Below are 27,319 nucleotides of genomic sequence, written 5' to 3'. Positions count from 1 at the left end.
GTTTTATTCATGAAGTAAATTAAAGATTCCAATGTTCTTGGACACCACCTGAAGAGGAACACTGCAGAGTCCTTGAGGGAAAGTCATGCTCCAGTTATGAGCACATCCCGTGGAACAACCTTTAGAACAATGGGTTTTTCTGGTTTAAGAAGTGGTTTTCTGTGTAATTTCAAGGGAATCTGCAACCATGGAAGAAAAAATATTGAGAATCAATGAGTGAGCCAACAACAACCCATATTGAAAGGTAAAAACCATTCAGAATGATGTTTTGAAGGTACATCTAAGCTGCATTTGAGGTCATATACTTGGTCCATTAGATGGTGAAAACATGCTTCCAAATATGCATAAGGCAGTATATTTATTGAGACTCTATAGTAGACAGGGACTGAGATGAAGCCATGCTTATTTATGTTATTTCAGTTCTATACTACTTTAGAGCAAACCTGTTAAAATTTTTAAACTTTAATTTTTGTTTTGTTTTAATTTTTTCAAAACAGGGTGTCATTCTGTACCTGAGTCTGCCCTACATCTCATTATGTAGACCAAGCAGGCCTTGAAGTCACAGAGATGAGTTCTGCCCGTGAGTGCTGGTATTAAATACATGAGCCACTAAGCCTGGCCAATTTTACATATTTGAGCCTTAGTTACTATGTCATATTGTTTTTTTGTAAGTCTTGAAAAGTTATTTTTTGTTTGTTGACATTTGCAAGTTAACCTGAGAGGATACATTTCCACTCTATGAACAGTCCTCACAGCCTAGATCATATGTCACTAGTACAGTGTGTCCATTCAGATAAGTCTTTAGGAGGACAGATATTTGCTTGCTTTCCTAGCATCTATTATGACTTTGAAAGATGGGATAAATGAAGAATTCTGAGTCCTCCTGTGTTTTCAGTGGTGCTTTAGTCCTATGCTAGTCAGAGACAGAGGGGAGCAGTGGAATAATCTTTTGTTCACAAGAGAAGGGAGGATAACAAAGTTGTCATGGAGACAGAGATGAGTCAAATTTAAGAGGATTGGAGCTTGCCAGAGCATCTGCCTTTGAAAGATGTTCCATTGGCTCTCAAAACTTGAACTTTGCTTTGTCTGTCTATATCTCTGTACATGCTTATGACTTAAATGCTTTAGGGAGAAAGTAGTAAAATAAGTGAGGTTGTGGGTTGACAAATCTACATAACTTCCTTAAACCACAAATCACAGAACAAATATTTCCATCCCTCTCTTCATTCAATAAAACTAATTGACAAAGAGAAGGCACATTTTAAACACACAAATCTCTTAAGTTTTAGCCATACCTTTGCATGAAACAGGAACAAATTGTTCAGGAAAATGCAAATGCTTTCTCTAAATGTCCTATCATATTCTTTTAAAATATTAAGTAGTATACATTTGTTTTCCATGAGGCATAAAAAAGAGATGTGCATAAAATTTATACACAAGTGTTATCTGTTATTTTAAAATTAGTTTTGATGTTTTTATGAAAGAATATTAAAATTGTAAGCTCTACTTCAAAACATTTACCCAAGGCTTTCAATGCACAAATTCTCCACAAAGGATCATTGGAGTTGGTGGAAGGAATGATATGAGGTGGTATAGGAAAGATACAAAATATCCTTCAATACTGAGAGAAAAAGCACAACCAAACTGGAGGCTTTAATGACAAAGTATTAGCACAGGTGATAAATACAGCCTGCAAAACCAAAAGTAGAATATAAAGCACATGAGGAAATACATCCAAGAAGAAGATTCATTTGCAGAATTAACAAGAACTTGAATATGAGAGAAGAATATGGAGGAAAAAAGAATACACTGTTTATGGAAACATGACAGATATTTGTTTCTGGTGCAGAGGTCCTGAGAAGTGAGGCAGAACCAGCAATATGTCTCATAAGGTTGAAAATCATCCATAACCAGCAACTTTGTTAAGATTTATTTTTTATTGTATGTGTAGGAATGTTTTACCTGCACATGTGTTTGTATACCACATATGTGCAGTCTCAATGGAAGCCAGAAAAGAACACAAGCAGCCCTGGAAGTGGATTTACAAATGGTTGTTAGCCAACTTTTGTGTACTGGGAAATGAACTCAGGTACTTTGTAAGAGCAGCTAGTACTCTTAACCACTGAGCCATCACTTGAGTCCTAACATTTATGTTTTACAATAATGATTCTCAATTTAGCATCACATTGAAAGCCAGATATGGGCTTTTAAAGCCATGCTCTGGTAAATTATTTTAGGATTTCAGACATTATCTCCAGGAATCATGAATTTCTGTTTTTGCTTCTGATATGGGGTATTCTGTAGCTCCTGCTGGCTTCAAATTCACTATGCAGCCAAGGATTACTTGAATTTCTGATCATCGGGCCTTGTCCTTTTGAGTACAGGGATTGCAGGTATGCTTCCTCAGAGCTGCTTCATGCATTTCTGGGGATGGGAACCAGGTCTTTGTGCATGCCAGGTAAGCACTTTGCCTTTTGAGAAATATATATGAGTTGTAAAGTTCCTCAGTGATTCTAATATACAGCCAGTAGTTGACAGGACTGTCAGAGGAGGGCTTCTGTGAGTTCTGGAAGAATAGTGCACCACCCAACAAACATGAAGCCATGATCACTGAGCCACTTTATAGCACATGGCATAACAGTTTTCTGAGGACATGACTGGAACTACAAAGAGAACGCACAGAATCCTGTCATACTGCCTGCACTAACTCTTCATAATGCTACAGTTGTACTCTATACTGATTCAGCACCAGAGGCCCCTCAATTCTTCCCTGGATACAAATAACTCATTAGGCCATAAAACAAGTTAGCAAACCTCAAACAAGCAGATTCAATTTTATACACAGAACCTTCAGTTGAAAAATGTCTCCCATAAAATACTATTTACAGAGACATTTTTTTCCCTCACCTGTGTTTCCTTACAGGGCTGGAAGGAGAAATTCTGCAAGAGTTTAGTGAGAGCGAGTTTCATGTTCATGAGAGCAAACCTCATGCCAATGCAGTTCCTGGGTCCATACCCAAAGGGCATGTACACATAAGGATTGATGCTGCCCTTGTTCTCCTTGCTGAACCTGGAGACACAGAGTAATAACAAGTTAGAAAAGGATAGAAGCATAAGATCTACATCCATGAATTTACCTTCAGACATCTAACCAGACATACAGGGAGAATAGTAAAGGTTCACTGAACTGATTCCTGGTGTTTGACTCTGAGGATTGTACACTAAAAGTCCTTTTTGTCCCCCTTGGCCTAAAAAAGTTTCCATATCTGAGATAAGACAAATGCTTTAGACAGAAAATATATCCTATGTGCCCACTAGTGTTATGTGGTAGGGATAATGAACCACTGTCTGATTGGATCAGAGTTCCAATTTACAGTGGTATTTAATGCCTGATACTGTAAATCTGGAGGTTATATGCACTAGCGTTGAATGTACTACTGTTGTTTTGCTAAGTGGACATGGTATCAAACTGTCTTCTGAATATTCATGTTTATACACAAAAACTAGTGCTGCTATTAGTCTTGGTCAGAGAAGCTTCTGATTGCAGTGGAGACAGTTAACACAGAGACTCATAACTGCTCAAAATGCTGAGAATGAGTGATGGTGGAGTGCTCAGTGCTTAATGGGACATCTGTATCATCCCCTCCAAGGCTCATGGAACATCTCAGAAGAGGGAGCAGAATGACATAAGACCCAGGGAATGAAAGGGGTGCTGTGAAACACTATCTTCTGGACCTGACACAGCCATTGTACTTATGAATTCACAGCAACTGTGGTTGCCTACACAAGGCTAGACCATGTTGATACACTCCATCAAGGATTGGGGAGGGAGTTTGTGAAACATCACCTCTGTGAGGAACTATTGACAAGCAATGGTTCTTGGGGTGGGGGGATATTCTTTTTAATGGTGTAGCTCTTGGTGAGTTGTCCATTCTGCAGTAAAGAACTCCTAGACCTGCACTTATGCAAGCAACCATAATTAAAATCAGGAGTCACAAGACAACAGGACGACATGAATAGAGGAGGAAGACTTGATGGGAACAAGCAGGGCTTCAACAAGTGTGCAAGGGAGAAGTGGTAGGAGGCGAAAATGACAAAAATTTCTTATATGTACATGCAATTGTCAAAGAATAAAAAATAACCAAAATACTCTTTACATACATGCCATTGTCAAAGAATAAAAGCAAATGGGGGAATACATGTCTAAACTCCTAAAGTCTCTTCAATATAATGCTGGGTTCCATCTCTCAAAAGCATGTGTCAGTTAGACTGAAGGAAAGCATGTTCCTGCCTCACACTTAAGTTGGTCATTTGTTACTTGATGAAGGAGGATTAAAACACTGTATTTAAATTCTCATTTTTTCTTCCCATCTCTCTTCCCCTGTCCCTTTTCCCCTTTCTGTCATTCTCTTCACAGAATGCAAATGGATATTAAATCCCATTTAGACAATCTTTTCATAAGAGACACTATAATATACACAGCCCAGCATAGTTCAAAGTGGGTTCCAACTACTGGAATTCTAGTACCTTTCAGGGCGGAATTCTTCAGGCTCTTGCCAGTACTGTGGGTCACGGTGAAGAGAAAAAATTGGTATTATCACTATTGACCCCTTGGGAATAAACACACCACCCATTTCCATATCTTGTTTACAGACTCTCTGAATTCTGTCAGCAACTGAGTATAATCTGAGGGTTTCACTCAGCACCATGTCAAGGTACTCCATCTCCATCACTTTGTCATAGCTGGGAGGTGCCTGGGAAGAAAGAAAAAGGTTTGTTCTGAGATTTTAGATTACCTTTCAATTGATCTGTATTGTACTGTTGAGTTCTCAGTAGTCCAAAGTTGAGCTGAGCACTGCCAAGGTCATAGGCACTTATAATACATTTTAAAAGATTTTAAAATTGTTTTATTTTATGAGTGTAGCTGTTTACCTACATATGTGTATGTGTGCCACATAAGCACAATGTCCACAGAAGTCAGGAGAGGGCATCACATCCCTTGTGACTGACATTACATATAGTCGAGGGTTGACTCTTGGGTACTGGGAATCAAACCTGGATGGATTTTCTGAAAGAGCAGCCAACGCTCTTAACCATTGAGCTATCTATCCAGTCTCTTACAGAATGGTTAGAATAACTATCACTTGGGCTTTAAAGATATCTCAATTTATGAATTGTCTAGTATGCAATCCTGAGTTCAGATACATATCATTCATAAAGCCAGACATAGTGGCTAACATCTATAATCCCAGCAGGGTGGGGGAAGGGACAGAGACAGGGCATGCCTGGTGATCCTTTTCCAGACTGCCTAACCAATTTGATGATCTCCAGATTCGGTGAGAATACCTGTGTCAAAAACCATGGTGGAGAGTGATTTAGAAAAATACCCAGTACAGGTCTATGATCTATGCATACACACATCACACACACACACACACACACACACACACACACACACACACACACACAGCATTTTTTGTGAAAAGAAGGTATGTCTTCTTCTCTTCTATTCCAAGCACCATCCATTCACCTTATTGGGCAGAGCCACATCGATCTCCTCCCGCAGTTTCTTCTGGATATCAGGGTGAGTAGCCAGTAAATACAGGACAAAGGCAAGGGTGCTGCTGGTGGTTTCGTAGCCAGCAAAAATAAAGGTAACTGACTGGGCCATGATCTCTACATCAGACAGAGCTGAAAGTAAGAAAACATTTCAGGAAAGTCAGGTCAGGGTGTACCAACACAGAAGAGATAAGAAGATAATCAAACGAGGCTCCTGTTTTGCTAGATACTATCTTACACCTGTCAGAATCGCTAAAATCAAAAACACCAATGATAGCCAATGCTGGAGAGGATGTGGAGTAAGGGGAACACTCATCCCTTGCTGGTGGGAATGCAAACTTGTGCAACCACTTTAGAAATCAGTGTGGCAGTTTCTCAGGAAACTGGGAATCAACCTATCTCAGGATCCAGCAATTCCACTCTTGGGATTATACCCAAGAGGTGCCCAATCATACTACAAAAGCACTTGTTAAACTATGTTCATAGCAGCACTATTTGTGATAGCCAGAACCTGGAAACAACCTAGGTGCCCTTCAATGGAAGAATGGATAAAGAATGTGTGGCACATATACACTTTAGAGTTCTAATCAGAGGTAAAAAGCAATGACATCTTGAATTTTGCATGCAAATGGATGGAAATAGAAAACACTTTACTGAGTGAGATAACCCAAAAGATGAATATGGTATGTACTCACTCATAAGTGGATTCAGGCCATAAACAAAGGACATTGAGCCTATAATTCATGATCCTAGAGAAGCTAAATAAGAAGGTGAACCCAAAGAAAAACATATATTTATCTTCCTGGATATTGGAAGTAGACAGGATCGCTGGGCAGAAGTTGGGAACACAGGGGTGGAGGCGGGTTGGGGGAAAAAGAGATGGGGAAAGAGAAGGGAGAAGGGGAGGATTGGGGAGAGCTTAGGGGAATGGGATGGTTGATATGGAGGAAGGGTGGATATGGAAGAAGGGACGAAGATATCTTAATTAAGGGAGCCATTGTAGGGTTGGCAAGAGGCTTGGCTCTAGAGGGGTTCCCCAGTGTCCAAGGAGATGTCCCCAGTTAGGTCCTTGGGCAGCAGTGGAGAGGGTGCCTGAACTGGCCTTCTTCCATAGCCACACTGATGAATATCTTGCATATCACCATAGAACCTTCATCTGGTGATGGATCGAGATAGAGACAGAGACCCTCATTGAAGCACTGGGCTCAGCTTCCAAGGTCGAGATGATGAGCAGAAGGAGGGAGAACATGAACAAGAAATTCAGGACCACGAGGGGTGCGTTCACCCATGGAGATGGTGTGACTGATCTAATGGGAGCTCACCAAGGCCAGCTGGACTGGGACTGAACAAGAATGTGATCAAACCATACTCTATGAATGTGGCTGACAATGAGGGCTGACTGAGAAGCCAATTATAATGGCACCGGATTTTGATTCTACTGCATGTGCTTGCTTTTGGGAACCTAGTCTGTTTGGATACACACCTCCTAGACCTGGATGGAGGTGGGAGGGCCTTGAACTTCCCATAGGGCAGGACAACCTGCCTTCTCTTAAGACTGGAAAGGGAGGGGGAGGGTGGTTAACGGGAGTGGGAGGGAAATGAGAGGAGTGGAGGAGGTTTAAATTTTTAATAAGTAATTAAAAAAATATAATAAAAAAGAAAATTTTCACACTCATTTTCCCAGCGATGACCACTCACTGAGAACTTCCTCGTCCATAGACCAAGGAGTCCTTGGTTACCTTTATGAGATTCTTTGTCTTTGGAATTATTTTGAGTGTTCATCATCAGCTGAAGAAAATCCACTCTGTGCTGGAAGCAAAAGAGAAGTTGCAAAAATAGAAGGTCAATGGTAAATAAGGTCAGAGGTCAGAGGTAGATCAGGAGTGCAGGAGCTCACACTTCTTTCTGAGAATATAGCTCCCTTAAATTCACATGTGGTTAGTCTTGCTTGATTTCTTAAAGAACAGAAGGAACTGTAGCTGAACCCGGAAGCAATCCAGCTATTTATAAACACTTTACAATAAATTACAATAGATATAATTTTAAACAATAGCATTGATTTTTTGAACCTTTTTTTTGTAGGAGATGAAAATAGTATTTCCCTTGTTTTAATCAGTTTTATCTATTCTTAGAGATTGTCATAGATGTATACAATGAGATATAGTCATACCCACGCCATCATTTCCTCCATTTGAATCTTCTAGATCCCTTGTAACATTTCTTCTCCCAAACTTCATGACCCCTTTTTTTAATAACCCACTGAGTCCAAGTGCTGCCCATATGTCCCTGTATGTGCCGTCATTCACTGGTGGACGAGAAACCTATTGGTGGTTATACCCTCTCTCTGCAGCCATTAAGTGCCAAGAGTTCCCACGGAGGTACAGCATTTGGAGAGGTTCTTCCTCATCTATGTTGGAGATTTGGTGGTGTTAGCTTGTGCTGGTCCTGTGCCTTGCCATTTTTTCTTAGTTTTAATCCTTTCAAAGGGCACTCTTCATTTTATTTGTTTTGCTAAGGATTAATTCCTGACTTATTCTCAACCAGTGTTTCAAAATTCCAAATTTTCCTCTCCCAGAAATAAAAATATCCCTTTTCTCTCTATAAATCTAACCTTTTTCTATCTACTTTTATTGATAGATGAAGTGAAACACACAGCTCACATGTTCACAGCTCAACATATTATAAACCCTGTACCTCTCAGGAGACCATCACTTTTTACCTTCTCATCAGCGTTCAGCCGGTTTTCCTTCATTCTATCCACAAATTTTTTGAAGAATGCTATCGAATCCTTTGGGTATCTGGAGATATTTAACATCTCATATATTGGTGTAAGAAATGGAAAGAGTTCTGGAAAGGATAGACAAATAATAAATTTTAGTGGAAATACAGGTTTTATGTAGTGAAATCATGAAACAATCTAAAGAATAAGTCATCAGTGTCTCAACGAAACCATTCTCTCTGTGACGTTGCTCACACTGGGTCACCACCATAATGCTCCTTCTGCATTGAGTAGTAGTGAAAGGAACAATTCTGACTCTTGGATTTAACTCTGCTCCTGTAGTTTGTGTGGATCCAAAATATAGACAGGTCCATTGACATGGTTCAAGAGCTAACAGGAGTATAGGTATTAGGTCTTCTTGGAAGTTCTGGTAGAATTCCGCATTGAAACCACCTGGTCCTGGGTATTTTTTTGGTAGGGATGTACATATGGAGCATAGGTAATGAACCATGTGGTAGAAGGTGGTTTAATAGAAATGGATTAATTTAAGTTATAAGAGCTAGTGGGAATCAAGTCTAAACTAAGGCCAAGCTTTCATAATTAATAAGAATTCTCCATGTCTTTATTTGTCTTCTGGCCATCCAAATAAAATCCATGGGGATGCTCCCAGCTAGGTCCTTGGACAGCAGAGGAGAGGGTACTTGAATGGTCCTTGCCCCACTAGCACGCTGATGATTATCTCGAATATCACCATAGAATCTTTTTCCAGGGATGGATGGAGATAGAGACAGAGACCCTCATCAGAGGAACGACTGAGCTCCCAAGGTTCAGTTGAAGGCAGAAGAAAGGAGAAGATGAGCAAAGAATCAGGACCGCGAGGAGTTGCTCCACGAATTAAGCAGTGGCCCTGTTCTAATGGGAACTCACCAAACCCAGCTGGACTGGGTGTGAATGAGCATGTGATCAAACCAGACTCTGATTGTGGCTGACAATGGGGACTGACTGAGAAGCTCTTGATAAAGGCACTGGGACTTGTTTTTACGCCATGTTCTGGCTTTTTGGGACCCTAGTCTATATGGATGCACAGTTCCCTAGGCCTGGATGTAGGGGCGAGGGCCTTGGACTTCCTATAGGGCAGGGTTTCCTGACTCTCTCAAGCAGGGTGAGAGAGGAAAGAACGGGTGTGGGGGAGCGGGAGAGGATTGGGAGGAGGGAAGGAATGTAAATATTTGAATGGTAAGACTAAAAATAAATAAATATATAAAGAGAAAAAATCTAGGGAAAGGCTTACAACCTTAATCTTTTAAAACGATTTATTTATTTATTTTGTTTACAGTAGTCTGTCTGCATGTGTGCTTGCAGGCCAGAAGAGGGCACTAGATTTCATTACAGATGGTTGTAAGCCACCATGTGGTTGCTGGGAATTGAATTCAGGGCCTCTGGAAGAACAATCAGTGCTCTTAACCTCTAAGCCATCTCCCTAGCCCAACAGCCTTAATTTTTTAAATCTCAAATATCAGACTTTACAGTGTAAAATAAAATTTTAAAACAACTAACTCCAGGGCAGGAGAGATGACTCATTGGTAAAATACTTGCTGTGCAAGCACCTGATCTGAGTTTGATACCCAGCACCTCTGTAAAGCCAAAGTCAAAGACAGGTGACCATCACAGATAAAAAAAAATCACATGATCTCCCTCAGTTCCAGAGTCTAGCCTATAGTGAAAAATGCAAATATGTGAAAGGTATAAGTGTGGATATGGGATAATGCTCAAAGGAGACAAGGAGAGGATGGTACTTGGTGTTGAGGATGGAATGTAGGGAAAAGGACACAAGAGCTGTGTATGGAAAAGTAATTGACAGAGAAAATATTAAAACTCCCAAAGAAGCACCACTGCCAACTGTACCGAGCACATACACACACCAAAAAATCACTACAGGGCCTATAGAGATTGATCAACAGTTAGAACTGACTGCACTTGCAGAGGACCAAGATTTGATTCCCAACACCCATGTGGCTGCCCTTAACCATGCATAACTCCAATTCCAGGAAATTTAATTCCCTTTTATGGTCTAGGCAGGCCCTTAATTCATATGGTACACATATGTGTAGGTAAAACATCCAATCACATAAAATAAAAATAAATAAATCATTAAAAAATGTTAAAACAATTCAGCTATGTGAGAGAGATGTTCTAAAAGCAGACATTAATATATCTAGCTTAGGTTTTTAATTGCATTAGGATTAAGGAAATTCTAATCAAAACCACAGGTCCAGCCTGCAGCATATCCACTAAGCAGCAATGATCAAAGTCATAGGAGAGCCAAGTTTTGGGTGGGACAAGGGGAACTTGGAACTCTCCTGCATTTCCAGAAGACATAGAAAAAGCTGCATCTACTGTGGAAAACATATGTTTAGTTGTTTAATATGTTAAAGTAGAGTTACTTTGTAATGCAAGAACCACAATTCTGAATATATCCCAAAACAAATATTTAAACGTAACCTTGTATTGAAATGCTCATGGCAGCAAAATTCATGGCAAACATATAAAACTAACTTCAATGTCTATAAACTAATATAGAATATTACTCATTCATAGACATAGGAGACAGTTACAGTAGTGTCACTTAATAGTGTTCTAAATTACAGAGGCCTGTCACAGAGACTGTGCAGTCTATGATCCCATGATGTGAAATACTCAGAATATGTAAATATAGGGAAAGTAAATTGGTGGTTGCTCGGGTCAAGGCTGCTTGAGGGATGATTGTTCAAATGTGCAGCATGGCTAGAACAGAGTCCTCTGCAGTTGACATTGGTATCAGACCATGTGGATCATCAGTCAGTGCAGACCCCTGAGTGATCAAAGTACATAGAGTAAGTGACTGTTGAGTGCTGAGTCCTACATGGAGCATCTATATCAACACCTCCACCACTCCAGGCTGAAGGAACATCATGACAACAGATATGGGGGTAAAGTAAGAGCTGGGACAGGTGGTGTGATGATGTGGGATTCTGTTCTGTGTGCTATGAATGTTTTATTACCATCAGTTAATAAAGAAGCTTCTTTGGGCCTATGGCAGGGCAGAATATAGCCAGATGGGAAATCTGAACAGAGATATACAGAGAGGGTAGGCGGAGTCAGGGAGACGCCATGTATGTGCCAAATGAGACAGACCCTGGAACTTTACCTGGTAAGCCACAGCCTTGTAGTGGAATACAGAATAATAGAAATGGGTTAATTTAAGATGTAAGAGCAAACTAATAAGAAGCCAGAGCTAATAGGCCAGTATGTAATGTAATTAATATGGTTTCTGTGTCATTACTTGAATCTGTGTGGTCAGGAAACCAACAAGTAGTCTCTGTTTACAGTGTGAAATACCATATCCTGGACATGGCCTGGCCCACTCTCGATCTGATCACCTACATGAGATCACACCAATAACACTGGTCAACATCCTAGGAGGCAGAGATTGCTGGACTTACTGTTTGGCCAAAACAAGGGATGGGACATTAAATTGAAAGATGTGTTGGTGTATCTGAGAGAAGTGGGGGTGAGAATTAGAGGAGGGTATAATCAAGATAGATTGTATACCTTTATGATGTTGTCAAAGGATAAATAATAGAATTCTAAAATAAAGAGAACAGTGTCTTAAGCCTTTAATTCCAGGAGGTTGAGGTAATGGGATTACTGTGAGTTCAAGGCCAGCCTGGTCTACACGGCAACTTTCAGGCAAGTTGAGCTACCCAGTGAGACTTTCTCTAAAAGAAAATTAAGTTCAGAAACAAAAGAAAGGCAGTACATGTCTTTGTGCCTTAAATATTTGATTGTGCCTTTATATACAACATGATAAGTTTGTGAATTACATGTCAGGTGAATTATACACCAATAGAGCTGTTAGCTTTGTTAAGTGTGGAAGAGAAAGGCATGGCCACATTCAAGTGCACTTGGTCAAAAGGAAGAAGAACCACCATACATACCTATTGACATAAGTAATGGACTAAAAAAATCAAATGTTATTAGCTTCTTGGTCTTTTCCATAAAAGGATCATTTGGGTTGTTGAGGGAATCGACGTTCACACCAAATGCCGTGCTCGTAATGACATCCAAGCTGTAGGCCCCTAACACTCTGAGGAGATAAAGATGTGGGACTTTACCACATTCAGAAAGAAGCTTGAAATAATTTATATTTTGGGCAAGACTGTTGAAACCACCTCAGTTGGCCAAGCACCTTCTACTATCCACCCTTTACCCTTGCGACCTTGATACTGTCACATTTCTTTCTCAACTGTACATTTGTCACCCTGTGTCTAAAAGGGAAGAAGGAGCAGCTGGACATGTGAGACACACAGGATGACCCTTCTGCCCCTGCTGCCCTTCCTCTCCCAGAACCACAGTGGATGTACCACTACTCACTCTTTCAAGGTAAGAGGCTTGCCTTTCTCTGCCTCTCTTCTCAAGTATTTTACCAAAATATCTCCGTAGTGTTCAATGATGGGGAACATCTAGGCACAAAACACAAAGGCACCCATGGTTGTTAGGTGTGGAGACTCAAGTCACACAAACATTTCAATTAATAGTCCTTTTAGTCACCTCTTTGAGTTTTCCACTGGTGAAGGTGGGAGACAGCAAAGCTCGAATTCTCTTCCACTCCTCATCCTTAGCTGATGAGAGGGCTTTACTCATTATCCCCACTGGGCCAAAACTCTAGAGTCAAAAAATATAAATATTGTTCTCTGTAAGTCCAGACCTTACTATGGTTGCAAAGTGCTAGGGGGATATTGGTTTATAACAATTTGTTTGTGACTGTTTATTATAGATCAAGCCTCACCTACATGCAAAAATGGTCAGAATTTCCTCACAATCTTTAAGACATTGGGTGCTCACTGGGCTGCCTGTTGAACTTTTAAACATTTTTATTCCATGATCCTTGTGAATTTAAATCTCCCTGTGGTTTAAAAATTAGTTCCAGGGTTGGGGAGGGGTTAGAGAAGACAGGAACAAACATAGTAGATTCTCCAGAGTAATGTAGATGGCAAATGGCTTGGGGACAAATAGAAAGTGAACTTTGTATCACACAAGTTCTCCAGCTCTATGTTTACAGCATAGGCAATGTGAAAATTGATGCTTTGTTATGGTTTGTGATCGTGTGTGCATATGCATGCTCATGTATGTTTGTCTGTGTCTGTATGTGTGTGTGTCTAGAGTGGAACACTGGTGTGCATTTTCATTTGGAGAACAGAGGTCTGACATCTTCCTCTATACCTCTACTGTCTTTTTTTAGGCAGGGTGTCTCAATGAATATAGAATGTTCTGGTTTGGCTAGAGTAGCCATTCAGCAAGTTCCTAGGACTCACCTATTTCCAAATACTGCTCAGAAATAACATATACGTGCTGCTCTGTCCAGGCTTTATGTTGGTGATCTATACTCAGGTCCTTTACCAACAGAGTTATTTCCCTAGCCTGAGATACTTAAAGGATTTGATCTTTGGGTTTTTTTTTTCTAGATTTATTTTAGTATCGTGTATACGTATGTATTCATGTGTGTATGAATGTATGTACCCCCCCCCCCGAAAGGGAGCACGCACACCTTCAGCTTTTGCGGCAGGGTGTCCTGTGTTCTACTCATCCCTGCCCTGCCCCCCAAGTTCTCCCTTTTGTCCATGGGTCATTGGACTACCAGGCATCTATGATTCAGTGCTGAGGTGTTTCATCAGGACTGGACGGTTCCTGCTTCTACACTGAAGAGTTACACCCAGAGAGTCAGTCACAGCAAAGACTGGATCAAAAGGATATTTTTTACACAAGAAAACCCACACAAAAGGGCCAGGTGACTAGTCATCAACTTGACACTGTCCACACAATACACTGAGAAGGAAAATTGATACAAATTGAGAGAAGAGGGCAGGCTGTATATGGAGGGCAAGGAACCGCGCTCTATTATGTATGTTTGCCACTGCACGAATATAGATCTGTGAAAAACTGCACCATACCACACAGATATAAGAAAGGACCCATGAAATAGGATATGTAAACACAATCTAGATGACAACAGTGTACATCTACAAGTAGATACAATAATATAGTATATTTATACTTCCTCACTAGTAAAATGAATACCCCGACCCTGCTTGTATATTATTGTGGAAACCACTGTGAATCAACATTTATTTCTTTTTTAAAATTCACTAAGTAGTCAAAGAGGTAGCAGTGCATGCTCTTATACTCAGCAATCAGGAGGCAGAGACAGGCAGATCTCTATGAGTTTAAGACAGCCTGGCCTACAGAGTAAGTTCCAGATTAGTCAGAGCTACACAGAGATACACTGTCTCTAAAATAACCAAAGAAAACAAACAAAATAATTTCAATAGGTAAAAATAAAGGTTTGTATTCTTAAAAGGGGAGTCCTGGGTGATGGTTCAACAGTTAAGGGTGCTTGCTGATCTTCTGGAAGAGCCAGGTCCCAGCACCCATGCCAGGCCCCTTCAACTGCTTGGAACACTAGTCTAGTGGATCTCAACCCCCTTTTTTGGCCTCCACAGGAACCTACACATGTATGGCATTTACTTTTATAGACACATGCAGTGGGACAATGGTCTTGTACTCTTTAAAAGTTGTCAGTTGTACTGGTTTAATAAAATGCTGATTGGTCAGTAGTCAGGCAGAAAGTATAGTTGAAGCAACCAGCCAGTAAGTAGAGGCGGGGTGATGAGAAGAGGTGAATTCTGGGAAGAGGAAAGACTCAGTCTGCATTCCTCACCCAGACACAGAGGAATCAGGATGAGACTGCCTCACTAATAGAAGGTACCAAGCCATGTGACTAGCACAGACAAGAATTATGGATTACTGTAAAGTGTAAGAATTAGTTAACAAGGAAGCCTGAGATAATATGTCAACCAGTTTATAATTAATGTAAACCTCTGTGTGTTTCTTTGGCACTGTGCTGCTGCAGGAGCAACACGATAGAACCTCTGTCAACAGACATACATATATACATATAAATAAAAATAGCAAAAACAAGTCTTTAAATTTTTTAACTTAAAAAAGTTACCTACCCGTCGGTTTGTAAACACAGAATAGCAGTCCTTCACTAGTACATTTTTGATCATCTCTGTGTCCGTGATAGCTAATACAGGTGTTTGACCATCATGTAACCTGTGCAAAGAACACAGCTGATTAACTCAAACCAGGTTCTTAAGTGGGAGTCCCAAATCCTCATTTTGATTCCAATGTTACATGACCTTCACTATGGTTAAACAACAAGTTGTCATACTAATTCCAAGTCCAGCTTAGGGAGTCTGACCACAGATCCATGGAGTCTTTGTAAAGTGACAGGTGATGTCATTGAAGACACAACGAGTCACTTAAAGACAAAACAGTTTGTAGTGGGAATCTCGTAGAGTCATTGTATCTTGGGTAAACATTACGATGAAAAAGTTGTTTCTCATTGTATGTATGATAATGACAGAATATATTAGTTTCTTGTTCAAGGATCCAAGACCTTGAGGAAATCATAGTCAGAAACAGTGATTGTTTTCTTTGACTTATAGTTGTTTTCTCTATGGGATTTCCATCAATTGCATGTCTTTTGTCACAGTACTATCCAGGCACGCTTGGAGGGCTTGAATTATTGGCTACTGCAACAATGCACAATAGGGACTGGAATCGCAGGGGTGTGATTATTTCTTTCAGAGAAAATATAGAATAGATCAAAGCAGCTTTGGCATGAGGAACTTGTTGTACCCCAAACACAACTTTGTGTAGAATCAATAAATACATTTCTGAACTTAGATTTGAGGTTTAGTTCACAAAAACTGTTCTTCCCTGTTGCGAGTGAGCCTAAAATTAAATTCTGGAATTTCTTTCCTCTGAACATCCCACACAACAGGAAACACCAGACATTTGGTGCCCAGTGTCATGGGTTCAGAGATGAGAGAGGTCTTGATACTCCAGGACTGGTGATAGAGGATGCTCAGAGCATGCGGTTCTTCAGGATAAGATCAGGACTTGGGGATTTCACCATCTCAGGAGCAGCAATATGCTGGTCACTTAGTGTTTGTTAAAAGGAAATGGAGTGAATGTGAGAGAAAAACAGCTTACAGAACTGTTGGTAATAATTACCAGACATTGTTATTGGATTCATGCAACTCCCTTCAATGAAAACTTGGGGTATGGAAGCCAGTGTTGAGAACCTAATTAGCTCATGTGAAAGAGGTGCCTATACATCCCAGAGAAGAGTCAAGATTTGTTCTTTATGTAATTTGATCTCAAATGCTTTGCATCCACTGCAGAGTGAGGAATCACAGAAAGGTCCATTTGAATTTGAACAGAAAAGTAAAAAGGAAAACATCCAGGCTAACAATTGTCAGTCAGCAGAAGAGAATGTTTCCTCACAGGAAGACAGAAATGTTGTTTCAGAGAAAGAAGAAAGTGAGGAGGGTCAAGGTTACGGAGATGAGACACTGAAAGTAACAATTAATAAATGGGACCTTTTGAAACTGAGAAGCTTCTGTAAGGCAAAGGACATGGCCAAAAAGACAAAATGGTAGCCTATAAAATGGGGAAAGATCTTCACCAACCCCACATTGGACAGAGGACTGATTTCCAAAATTCATAAAGAACTCAAGAAACTAGATATCAAAATACTAAGTAATCTAATTGCAAACTGGTGTGTGGATCTAAAGATAGTATTCCCAACAGAAGAATCTAAAATCACTGAAAGATACTTAAAGATTATTTTTAACATTCTTAGTTATCACAAACGCAAATCAAAACAACTCTGAGATACCATCTTACCCCTGTCAGAATAGCTAAGATCATAAATACGGTTGACAGCTTATACTGGAGAGGATGTAAGTGGAAACTCCTCCATTGCTGGTGGAAATGCAAACTCATGCAGCCACTTTTGAAATCAGTATGGCAGTTTCTCAGAAAATTCAGAATCAACCTACCTCAAGACCTTACCATACCACCCTTAGTCATATACCCAGTGGATGCACAATCATACCATAAGGGTATTTGCTCCACTATGTTCATAGCAGCATTATTTATAATAGCCAGAACCTGGAAACATCCTAGAGGCCCCTCAACTGAAGAGTGGATAAAGAAAATGTGGTACATTTACACAGTGAAGAACTACTCAGCAGTAAAAAACAATGGCATTTTGAAATTTGCAGACATATAGATGAACTAGAAAAAAGTGTCCTGAGTTAGTTAACACAGACACAGAAAGAGAAACCTGATATGTAGTCACTTAGAAGGGGATATTAGACATAAAATAAGAATAAATGAGTTCCTTTCCTCAGCCCAGAGAAGCTAGGTTAAAAGGAGGATTCTAAGAGGGACACACGTGTAGGACACCAGGAAGGAAAAATAGTGAAGATCTAATTGGTGAACTGAGAGGGGATATGAGGGAGGGATCGAGGATAGGAACATGAGGGATCGAGATAGCCAAGTTGGGGGAGGGACAGAGAAGGAGAGCAATAAAAGAGTACTGTGATAGAGGGAGTCAATATGGGTTTAGAGAAAAGCCTGTTGCTAGGGAAACTCCTAGGAATACACAAGGATGACCCCAGCTAAGACTCCTAGCAATAGTGGAGAGGATGCCTGAACTGGCCTAGCCCTGTAAGATGAGTGATCTCCCTAAGACCCCTCATAAAATCTACATCCAGTAACTGATGGAAGAAGATGCAATGATTCACAGCTAAGCACTGGGCTGAGTTCCTGGAGTTCAGTTGAAAGAGGGAGGAGAGATCATATGAGCAAGAATGGTCAAGATCATCATGAGGAAAACCACGGAGACAGCCAACTTGTGCTAGCAGTAGTTCACTGACTCTCGACTGACATTTGGGGAACCTTCATGGGACCAAACTAGGCCATCTGAAAGTGGGTGACAGTTATGTGGCTTGCTCTGTTTGGGGTTACCCTAGCAGTGGGACCAGAACTTATCCTGTGTTTATGATCTGGTTTTTAGATCCCATTACCAATGGTGGATTATCTTTCCCAGGAAGACTCAGGGGCGAGGGACTTGGTCCTGTCTCAACTTGGTATCCCAGATTTTGTTGACTCTCTAAGGGAAGTCTTATCTCCTCTGAGGGGTGAATGGAGGCTCAGATGGGGGGATCTTGGGAGGTGGGAGAAGGAAATTGATAGGGAACTGGGGTTGGAGTGTAAAATGATTTTTTTAAAAATTAAATTATAAAGAGAAAAGAAAAAATAGAAATAACGGAGATTCCTATTTTCTTTCTTCTTTAGATAAAACAATCTTAGAGATTCAAAAGATTGAAACACTAGGTGCACAGATGCAAAAATTAAAGATGCAAATAGACCAACTCCAGAGACAAAGAATAAGAGAAATTAAAGGAGAAAACTTCCCATGAGAAAAAAGGAAAAGAGAAGAAACTTGAAAAGAAATTTTCCCAGTAAATAAGGGTAGTGTTTAATTAAAAGGCTTTTCCCTATAGAAGAAGGGAAAGTATATAATCAAGGCCTACAAACAAGAAGGCTTAAGAGATGAATAATGAAGGGAGAGAAAATCCTCTTTCCTGTGGATAGAGGAAGGGCAAAGGCCATATCCAATAGAAAAAAGAATTCAGATCTGCTGGAACCCAGAGCTCTCTGGCTGGGTGATGCCTGTCAGTGCTTGCTGCAAGGGCCAGGAAGTGCGGAGAGACAACATCTGAATTCCAGAGAATGATGGGTGGGCTCTGCTGCTGCAGCCTGCGCTAGCACAGTTGGCTCAGAACTTAGAATTTTCTTGTTTAATTTTAGTTTAATTTTTTTTTGCTTTTTCCTCGGAGAGGGAATAACTCAATATGAAATGTTCCTTCATGGGAAATGTTTTTTCTTCTGATAATGGAAATAACTCATTATCAAGTATCCATTCATGGGAGAAAACAATTGAACCAGCTTAACTTGTAGTACAGAAAACAGTTGTAATCATGGTATGAAGTACTAAGCCAATGCTGTTTAAATTTCCAGATGTATTAATCATTCACTATATAGAGGCTGTTCTCTTCTCTTGATCATCTGATTAATGCTTAAATGAATGTTCAATTTTTATAGTAAATGACTTAAAGAAAAATTTATAATTTTGAGCTATTTTATTGGGTATAATCTTGTCTAGTTATCACTAGTGGTTATTTGATTCAGCTCTTTACATTGCGTTCAAGATACTCTTGGTTAAATTCTATAAAATGTAGTACCTGAAGCAGAGCAGCTTTTTAATTTCTTAACTAATATGGCTGTGGAGGTGAAGCTCATGAAAATAATATCTTACTGAAAAAGAGCCTACAAAAACTATTTTTTCACTACATAAAATGCAGGTAAATTGTCCTACCCTGTTAATAATTGGCAGTCCAATTTAACATGTTTCTTGGGATCTACAAAAAGGATCATCTTTTTAAGATTTATAAAAAAATACTCCATGGTTATTGCATTAAGTTAACTCTTAAAATCAGATAGAGAATTTTTAAAAATGCTTTTATACATGACTTTGTAAAAAGGACAAAGAATATGTTCATATACAAGTTACACATATTCCTCAAAATGATTGTACCCACTCTGAGTTATACAGCCCAAATTAATATTCCTACAATTTCAGCACCCACTCATGAATGATGCTAGACATGAGATAAATTTCTAAAATTCATATTGAAAAAAATGTCAATAAAAACATAGGCTATTTAGATTGTACAGAAACAAGACAAGGCAGAAACTGTCTACACAAATTTTGATTAGGGGCCAATGCTGGATTCCCAACTGCTCTGCCTTTAAAATCGTTCACTAATAAGCCTACATGGGTGAAGCAGTGGCCCTTAATTAAAACAAATTACAGGCACTTGAGCAACTAGGACAAAACAGTCAGATGTTAAACACATGAAAAACCTACAAATACTTGTCATTCTCCTCTATTTGTAATAAAATAAACCTTAAAAATTGTGGTGATGGCTTATTTAAAAAGCTGTAAACCAAGTAATTCAACCTATGGGTCCTTTATAGTCTAGAATTCCATTATTTTCTTAATTGCCTAAAGCTTGGGTTAGAATAGTTGTTAATTTAAAAGACTGATTTTTTTTACTATTCCTTTGCAGCAACTAGATAAAGAGAAAATATGCTTTTGCAGTTCCTACTTATAATAATGCCCAGCCTGATATAAAAGGAGTTGGGAGGTGGTGGCACACACCTTTAATCCCAGCACTGGTGAGGCAGAGGCAGGCATATTTCTGTGAGTTTAAGGCCAGCCTGGTCTGCAAGAGCTAGTTCCATAACAGGCTCCAAAGATACAGAAAAACCATGTCTTGAAAAACAAAACAAAACAAAAAAGGGTGTAAGTACTTCCCTAGGATATGTTAAGCAGTCCAACTTTATGTCCATTTTTAAAAATAAACCACAGGGCAGGGTACCCTGATCGCTCTTTGGGCTGACGAGGGAGGGGATTTGATAGGGGGAGGGGGAGGGAAATGGGACGCGGTGGCGGGGAAGAGACAGAAATCTTTAATGAATAAATAAATTAAAAAAATAAAAATAAACCATTGGAAGTAATTCATCAACAATGTCCTTAATCCATTGTTTATTATTCTGTTGAAGGATCATTGATCACAGTGTGAACCCCGAGATTGTATTAAATAAAATCAACCTTTGGTCAAGAGTCAGAGCCAACAGCTAGTTGGCAGGAAGTAGTCACACAGAGTTATAGTGAGTCTGGCCAACAGATAAATGCACAGGAAATAGTAAGAGTGGGGGACACTTTAATTATGATGGCCCTCTTTGTTTTGGGACAGAGAAAGCAGTGTTCCCTTTCTGAGACTGCAGCTGAGGTGAATGGTCAGCTGGTTGCTTCTCTGTCTTTTTGAGCTAGCAGGTTTTCACCAAAGAATCTGACTTGTGAGTATTTATTGGTAAAATTATAAGATTCAGATTTAGTTTAAAAAGAGCATCATTATACGGATAATGCCTCAATAGCTACCTCGGATGTCAATATCCTTGAAAACGTGTTTACTGAGGTACCACAGATTTTCCCTCAATGGACATTGGAAATTACTCCTGAAAAGTTCTAAGAGGAAGCTCTCTTAATTATTTAGGTTTAAATTAAGTAAACAGAGAAACTAGCCACAAAAACAAAATTTGGAGAGATTAATAACATACGCCTAATGAGTTTGAAAAATTTATTGAGAGATATTAATTGGTTGTATGCTACAATTAGATTGCCTACTCAAGAATTAAGTAGTTTATCTTTAATTTTACAAAGTGACTTAGATTTTAACAGTCCCAGATATTTAACAACTGAAGCAGAAAAGGAGTTGGCCTAAGTAGAACAGAAATTGCAAGGTATCTACATAAATCAATTAGATCTCACACATTGAGTGTATTTTATTAATTTTACATTCTACTTATTCCTCTACAGGACTCATTATGCCAAGGGAAAATATTATTTTAGAATGTATATCATAATCAGAATGAAAATTTAAAAACCTCTACAGAAGAGGTTTCTAAATTAAATATAAAAGGAAGAATAAGATCCATTGTCAGAAACGGATCCAGCTGAGATTGCAGTATGTTATACAAATGTTGAAATAATACGATGATGGGTAATTCATGATGACTGACAGAGCCTGTAGCAATTATTTAGGTGAAATCAGCAACAGATACCCCCAAAGTAAATAACTTCAATTTACAAAAAGAATTGAATGGATTCTTCCCCATTTAGTAAATCTACTTCTGCAGCTCTTACATTTTATACTGATGCTGGTTCTCCAGCACGAAAGAAGTAAAGTATTCCAAAGTCTATATACTTCAGTCAAAAAATCAGAATCATATGCTTTTCTAAAGATTTTATTAGAGTTTGATGGGTCAGTCTCTTAATATAATTCCTGATTTTCAATATTCAAGATTAGCTGTATTTTATATAACAACTGTTCAACTTGTTCATGATTATTCAGAATTTACTCTGTTTTTCATACAATTGCATATCAGGATGGTAATTATCCATTTTTTATCATTCCCATTGTTTTATACAGTATTGACTGGGCCATAAGCAAAAGGAAATGAAGAAATTGATAAAATATTAATGGAAATTATTTTATAATCCTCAGAATTTTATAAAACATTATGTTACTAGTAAAGTTCTAAAGTAAAAATTTATATTACCTGGTGATAAACTAAAGAAAGTATAAAAAAAATATCCTACTTGTTTTTGGTATAGTTCAATTCCTTTACCTGTAAGAAGTAATCCTAAGGATAATCAAAGAAATGAAATTTGGAAAATGTAGATATTTCACTTAACAGAATTAGTAAAAAATAAAATATATACATCATACTATTGATACATACTCAGGATTTCAATGAGTATCTGCCTAAGTTCTGAAAGGGCTGATTCTGTAATTACTCCTTTATTAGAAACAATGGCTATAAAGGGAAAATCAATGCAAATTAAACATAAGCACCTGCTTACATTTTCAGTAAAATAAAACATTTGTGTCATTGTAGCTAAACACAATACGGGGATAGCACATAACCCTGGACAAACAATTGTTGGAAGCTCTAATCACACTTTAAAAGACATGTCATTTAGATGCCACTTCTGAAAGTCTTTATTTTTAGAGCAAGGCCAATGGTTTGGATGCCAGTGAGTTGTTGACACCATTGCAAGCTCACCTATGATGACTCCAGTCCAGAAACTCTCTGGAAGAATATTAAGAAGAACTCATAGAATGATTGGATTGATGGTTGCTGTGGTATGGAAATTATTGTATTGACTGTAACTGTTGTAATGCCAGGACTAGGCATTCATGAGGTAATTCAGACTACTGAATTGATTAAAGTGTGGCATAAACATGCTGCAGAACTTTGGACTTAGACAAATAAAATAGATACCAAGGAAGTCAATGAAATAGATGCTTTGAGACAAGTTGTAATTCTTTTTGTCTTTGTAGAACAGGCTGGCCTTGAGCTCACAGAGATCTGCCTGCCTCTGCCTCCTGAGTGCTGGGATTAAAGGCATATGCCACCACTGCCCGGCTCATTTTGGGTTTTAAACACATTGAATCTCCAAAGTCAGTTAAACAAGACAGTACAAAATGATAGACACTTCTATCAAAAGTCTGGCAACAGATGGTGATGGTGCATGCCTGTAATTCCAGAACTCAGGAGCCAGAGGCAGGAGGATCTCTGTGAGTTTGAGATCAGTTTGGTCTACAGAGTGACTTCCCGGACAGCCAGGACTGTTACACAGAGAACCCTGTCTCGAAAACGTAACAAAACAAAATAACAAAAACACGAAGTCCAGAGTCCATGGAACATCAAATCCTTTCAAAAAGCCACAATATACAATGTTCTCAAGATAATTAGTCCTGTGAACCATGGCACTTCATGACACATGGCATCACCTTTACAACAGAGGGGCCATTACGACAATTCTGGGCTGGCGTTGTCCTGCACAAGTAGAGTACATCCCCCTAAAAAGAGTCAACTCCATGGGACTTTCCAGAATACTCACCCCCACATTTTTCCATATTTTTTATAGCACATAGCATCAAATTTCCATATACCCTGGAATGAAAAATAGCATGAAATTTATTATTGTCCTGTATGTACCAACCCTTCTGTAGGGGTTCAAATCCCAAGAAATAATTTACTGTTTCTGACAGAGAACAGTTCTTCAGTAATGTTTAGTGGCACCAGAAAGATGATTCAGTGGGAGAAGGCGGAGTGACAGTGCAGGACACCTGACCCCTTCCTGTGGACTCTGCATGCACAGCCATAATTATACACATGTGCAAAGCAGCATATACACACATAATAATAATAATAATAATCTTAATAAGAATAATGAAATTGTTTTGCAGAATTTGCAATCAAAACATAGAATGTCTACAAGAAAATCTTAGCTGACGGCAGTATGAGCTTTGCCTCTCGCCCTCTGAATGTGAGCTTGGGAATGTCTTCTGTGGACTGACCGTAGGCCAGGTGTCAAAGCAGGTTCATCACAAATGATCCACATAGACTAAAATGTGGCACATGACATGCTTAATACTGAAGTTTCTAACTTCAGTTGTTTAGTTGAATCTTCCTTTTCCCCGTGGTTTTGCCTTCAGTATCTTTAAATGAAAATACAAAGTACATTGTGCAGTCCAGTATGTGAGGTGACTGACAGCCACCATCCTGTCTCAGGTTACACACTTGCTGCTCACACTCTTTCACAGGCTGCTGCCTTTAAAGGAAGAGAAGGTAGGTCCACGTCCATGTTAAATCACTTGCTGGCATGTCTAAATCCCTAGATCCCATTCTCAGCACTACAAAACAGAAACAGTACAGAAAAGCTGTCTTTAGGGCTGGAGATGTGACGTCGCAGTTATGAGCACATGCTGACCTTCCCGAGGGTACAAGTTCTGTCCAAAGAACTCACACCCAACACCTCACAACCATCTGTTTCTCTGGCACCAGAGAATCCTGTGCCCTCTTTTGGCCTCTGTATGTACTGCACTTATGTGTATAAACCCACGTGGATATATATAAAATCTTCTTTCTAACAGAAACAATCACTAACCTGGACCCTAGATCTTACAAAAGAGACAAAAGCAAAATACGCTAAACTCAAGAACCACCACCATGTCGTGAAGAGTAAAAGGTGAGACTAGAGCTATAGAAGTTGTTTCAGGGGTTCAATAATTACGCAGAGAACCCAAGTACACGACTTGTCCCCCAAAGGTGTGTATTTATGTCTCTGACAATCTGATGCTTCAGAAATATTCAGCAGAAGGAGAAAATGATGCCCATGAGTTGGATACAAAGAGAATTTTATTTAGTTCATACAGTTGATGTCCTAGAAGCTGGAAACCCCCTCGAGATTTTCTTCAAATAAATACAGAAGTGCCTTCCTGGAACCTGCCCTGGGTAAGAAATAAACTTCTTTTACTGCTCACAAAGTCTGAGCTCCTGAATGTCAAGATTAAATGGGTTGGAGATCTTTGCATTTCACCAAAGACAAACCTGAGGCTCAATAATCTGACATCAGGGCCAGTGAGATGGCTCCGATGAGAAGGCACTAGCCACCAACCCTGACAACCTGAGAGTCATCCCTAGGACTCAGATGGTGGAAAGTGAAAACTGACTCCCACAAATTGTCCCTTGACCTACAAATGCATTCATTGTTACATACACACTCACCCCAAAATTAATAAGTATGGGGGAAGTTGACAATGGGAGCTGTGGAAATGGTTCAGTGGGAAGAGCACACCATAAAAACCAGAGTTTGAATTCCCCAATATCTGCATAAATGACCAATCAGGGTTAAAGTTGTCTTGCAGGAGGCCAAGACAATGGATCACTGGAGCAAGTTGACTAGCTAAACTAGTCAAGTCAGAGGGAACTGGGTTTGTGAGAGACCCTGCCTTAAGTATAAAGTGAAGAGCAATCAAGATGACACACAATACCAACCTCTGGCATCTACATTCACACGTATATCAATGCATAGGGACCTGCACACATATGGGCACTCATGCACATGTAAGTAGAGGCATACACACTATAAACACACACACACACACACACACACACACAAACACACACACACATTTGATAGTTTTAAGTTGGCAATAGAGCCCTATAATATCACTGAACATTTTCTAGTACCATGAGAATACACAGAATGAGGGCCTGAAATCACACTATCATTTCCTGTCAAGGAGCATTTAACAAAACTAAACCATTTTTTGTCCATCAGGAATCAACACTTACCTCGTAGTAATTCATCAGAGTTCCTAAAAATGGCAGAGGTTTGGGTCCAGGAATTCCCTGTTTCTTAAAAACATCATGGTTACGGGTCCCGTATCTATAGAGAGAAACACAAAGTCTTGTGACCACACATGCAGCAGAGAGGAGATAAACATGACCAAAGCCAAATCATGAAACATACCAACAACATGGCTGTCCCTTCAGTTCCCAGAGCTTAGGTGAGGGGTGAGGGGTCCAGTGTGCAAGGCAGCCCATGGTTTGTATATGCTCCTACTGAGTTCTGGTGGCTTTAGGTGTAACCTGAAAGTCACTCAGGTCATACCAAGAGTAAATCTTATCAGAAACCCCCTTCACCTCAGCAAGAGGGAGTTGAAAGTGTGTATGTGTGCCCAGCAGATCTGCATAACATAAACATGAACTTTAATAGTCAGTGTCACTGGGCTTTAGTACAGTGGTAGAGTGCTTGACTAGCACATATAGGCTCTGGTTTGAGACTTCTTTCTGCTATAAATAAAAATGCAAAATGAACACAATTATTTCATCTCAGGCCTTCAAGATGACTGCACAGGTAAAGGGATTGACTTCCAAGTTTGACAACCTTAGTCTGACTCACAGGATCCCCATAAAAGGAAAGAAAAGACTCCTCAAAGTTTTCTTGTAAGACAAACACAAACACACAGACACAGACACAGACACACACACACACACTTGTCTCATGTGCTTCCTCTATTCCCATTAAAAAATACATGCAATTTCAAAGTATTTACAAGAGTTAATTTTAACTTCTGTTATCACGTTTCTTAAATGTATTCTGGTGTCTTTGGAAGGCATTACGTCTCCTGGAACAGTAGTTACAGATGATGTGAGCCACATGTGGATATCAGGATTCTAGCCTGGGTCAAATAGAAGAGCAATCAGTGCTCTTAACCACTGAGCCATCTCTCCAGCCCCTGCTTTTCTTGTCACTTTTGACCTTGCACTCAATACCAGAATACAGGTATGAATACAACCCCAACCCGAGGACACGGTGGAAGAGGAAGTTTGGTGGTGACTCACCGGTATAGGAGCACCAGGCTGATTACCAGGATGACCCAGGTTTCCAGGGAGAGAATTGAAGTCAGGTCCATCGTTGCTTGGTGTCAGCAATGTTACCCTCTGTGTTCTCCCTCTAGTTGTGTGCTACCCGTTGCAAGGCTTCTCTTCCACTAATGGTGCTGAAGTGTGCCCAGCCTGGGGTGTTTATATTCTGGGAAGATGTGGTTCAGGTCTGTGCATGGCCGGGACTTTGGTCTCCTGGATAGATCATGAAGT

The 27,319-nt window shown here is 39.6% G+C and overlaps 1 protein-coding gene across 1 annotated transcript; it reads right to left on the bottom strand.

Moving 5' to 3' along the window:
- On the bottom strand, positions 1-27,319 carry LOC142849983 (cytochrome P450 3A11-like). Its single transcript, XM_075972959.1, has 13 exons — positions 27,065-27,319; positions 26,012-26,105; positions 23,772-23,824; positions 15,331-15,430; positions 12,869-12,982; positions 12,692-12,780; positions 12,256-12,404; positions 8,279-8,406; positions 7,299-7,368; positions 5,531-5,691; positions 4,528-4,754; positions 2,908-3,070; positions 1-179 (listed from the first exon to the last, which is right to left on the bottom strand). The coding sequence occupies exons 1-13, from the start codon at positions 27,133-27,135 to the stop codon at positions 84-86; spliced, it is 1,515 nt and encodes a 504-aa protein (XP_075829074.1). The 5' UTR covers positions 27,136-27,319; the 3' UTR covers positions 1-83.

The sequence above is a fragment of the Microtus pennsylvanicus genome, chromosome 1 (assembly GCF_037038515.1).
Source record: "Microtus pennsylvanicus isolate mMicPen1 chromosome 1, mMicPen1.hap1, whole genome shotgun sequence".
Lineage (NCBI taxonomy): Eukaryota > Metazoa > Chordata > Mammalia > Rodentia > Cricetidae > Microtus > Microtus pennsylvanicus.
Note: the sequence above shows the minus strand (reverse complement) of the source record. Positions and strands in the feature narration are given on the sequence as shown.

What these genes read in the sequence shown, in the direction of transcription:
- LOC142849983 (XM_075972959.1), bottom strand. Translation starts at nt 27,135, where the DNA reads ATGGACCTGACTTCAATTCTCTCCCTGGAAACCTGGGTCATCCTGGTA. An exon ending in CTGTGTTTACAAACCGACGG is followed by an intron (nt 12,983 to 15,330) that starts GTAGGTAACTTT and finishes TTTTGACTCTAG; the next exon opens with AGTTTTGGCCCAGTGGGGAT. An exon ending in ATGTGGCTCTGCCCAATAAG is followed by an intron (nt 4,755 to 5,530) that starts GTGAATGGATGG and finishes CTTTCTTCCCAG; the next exon opens with GCACCTCCCAGCTATGACAA.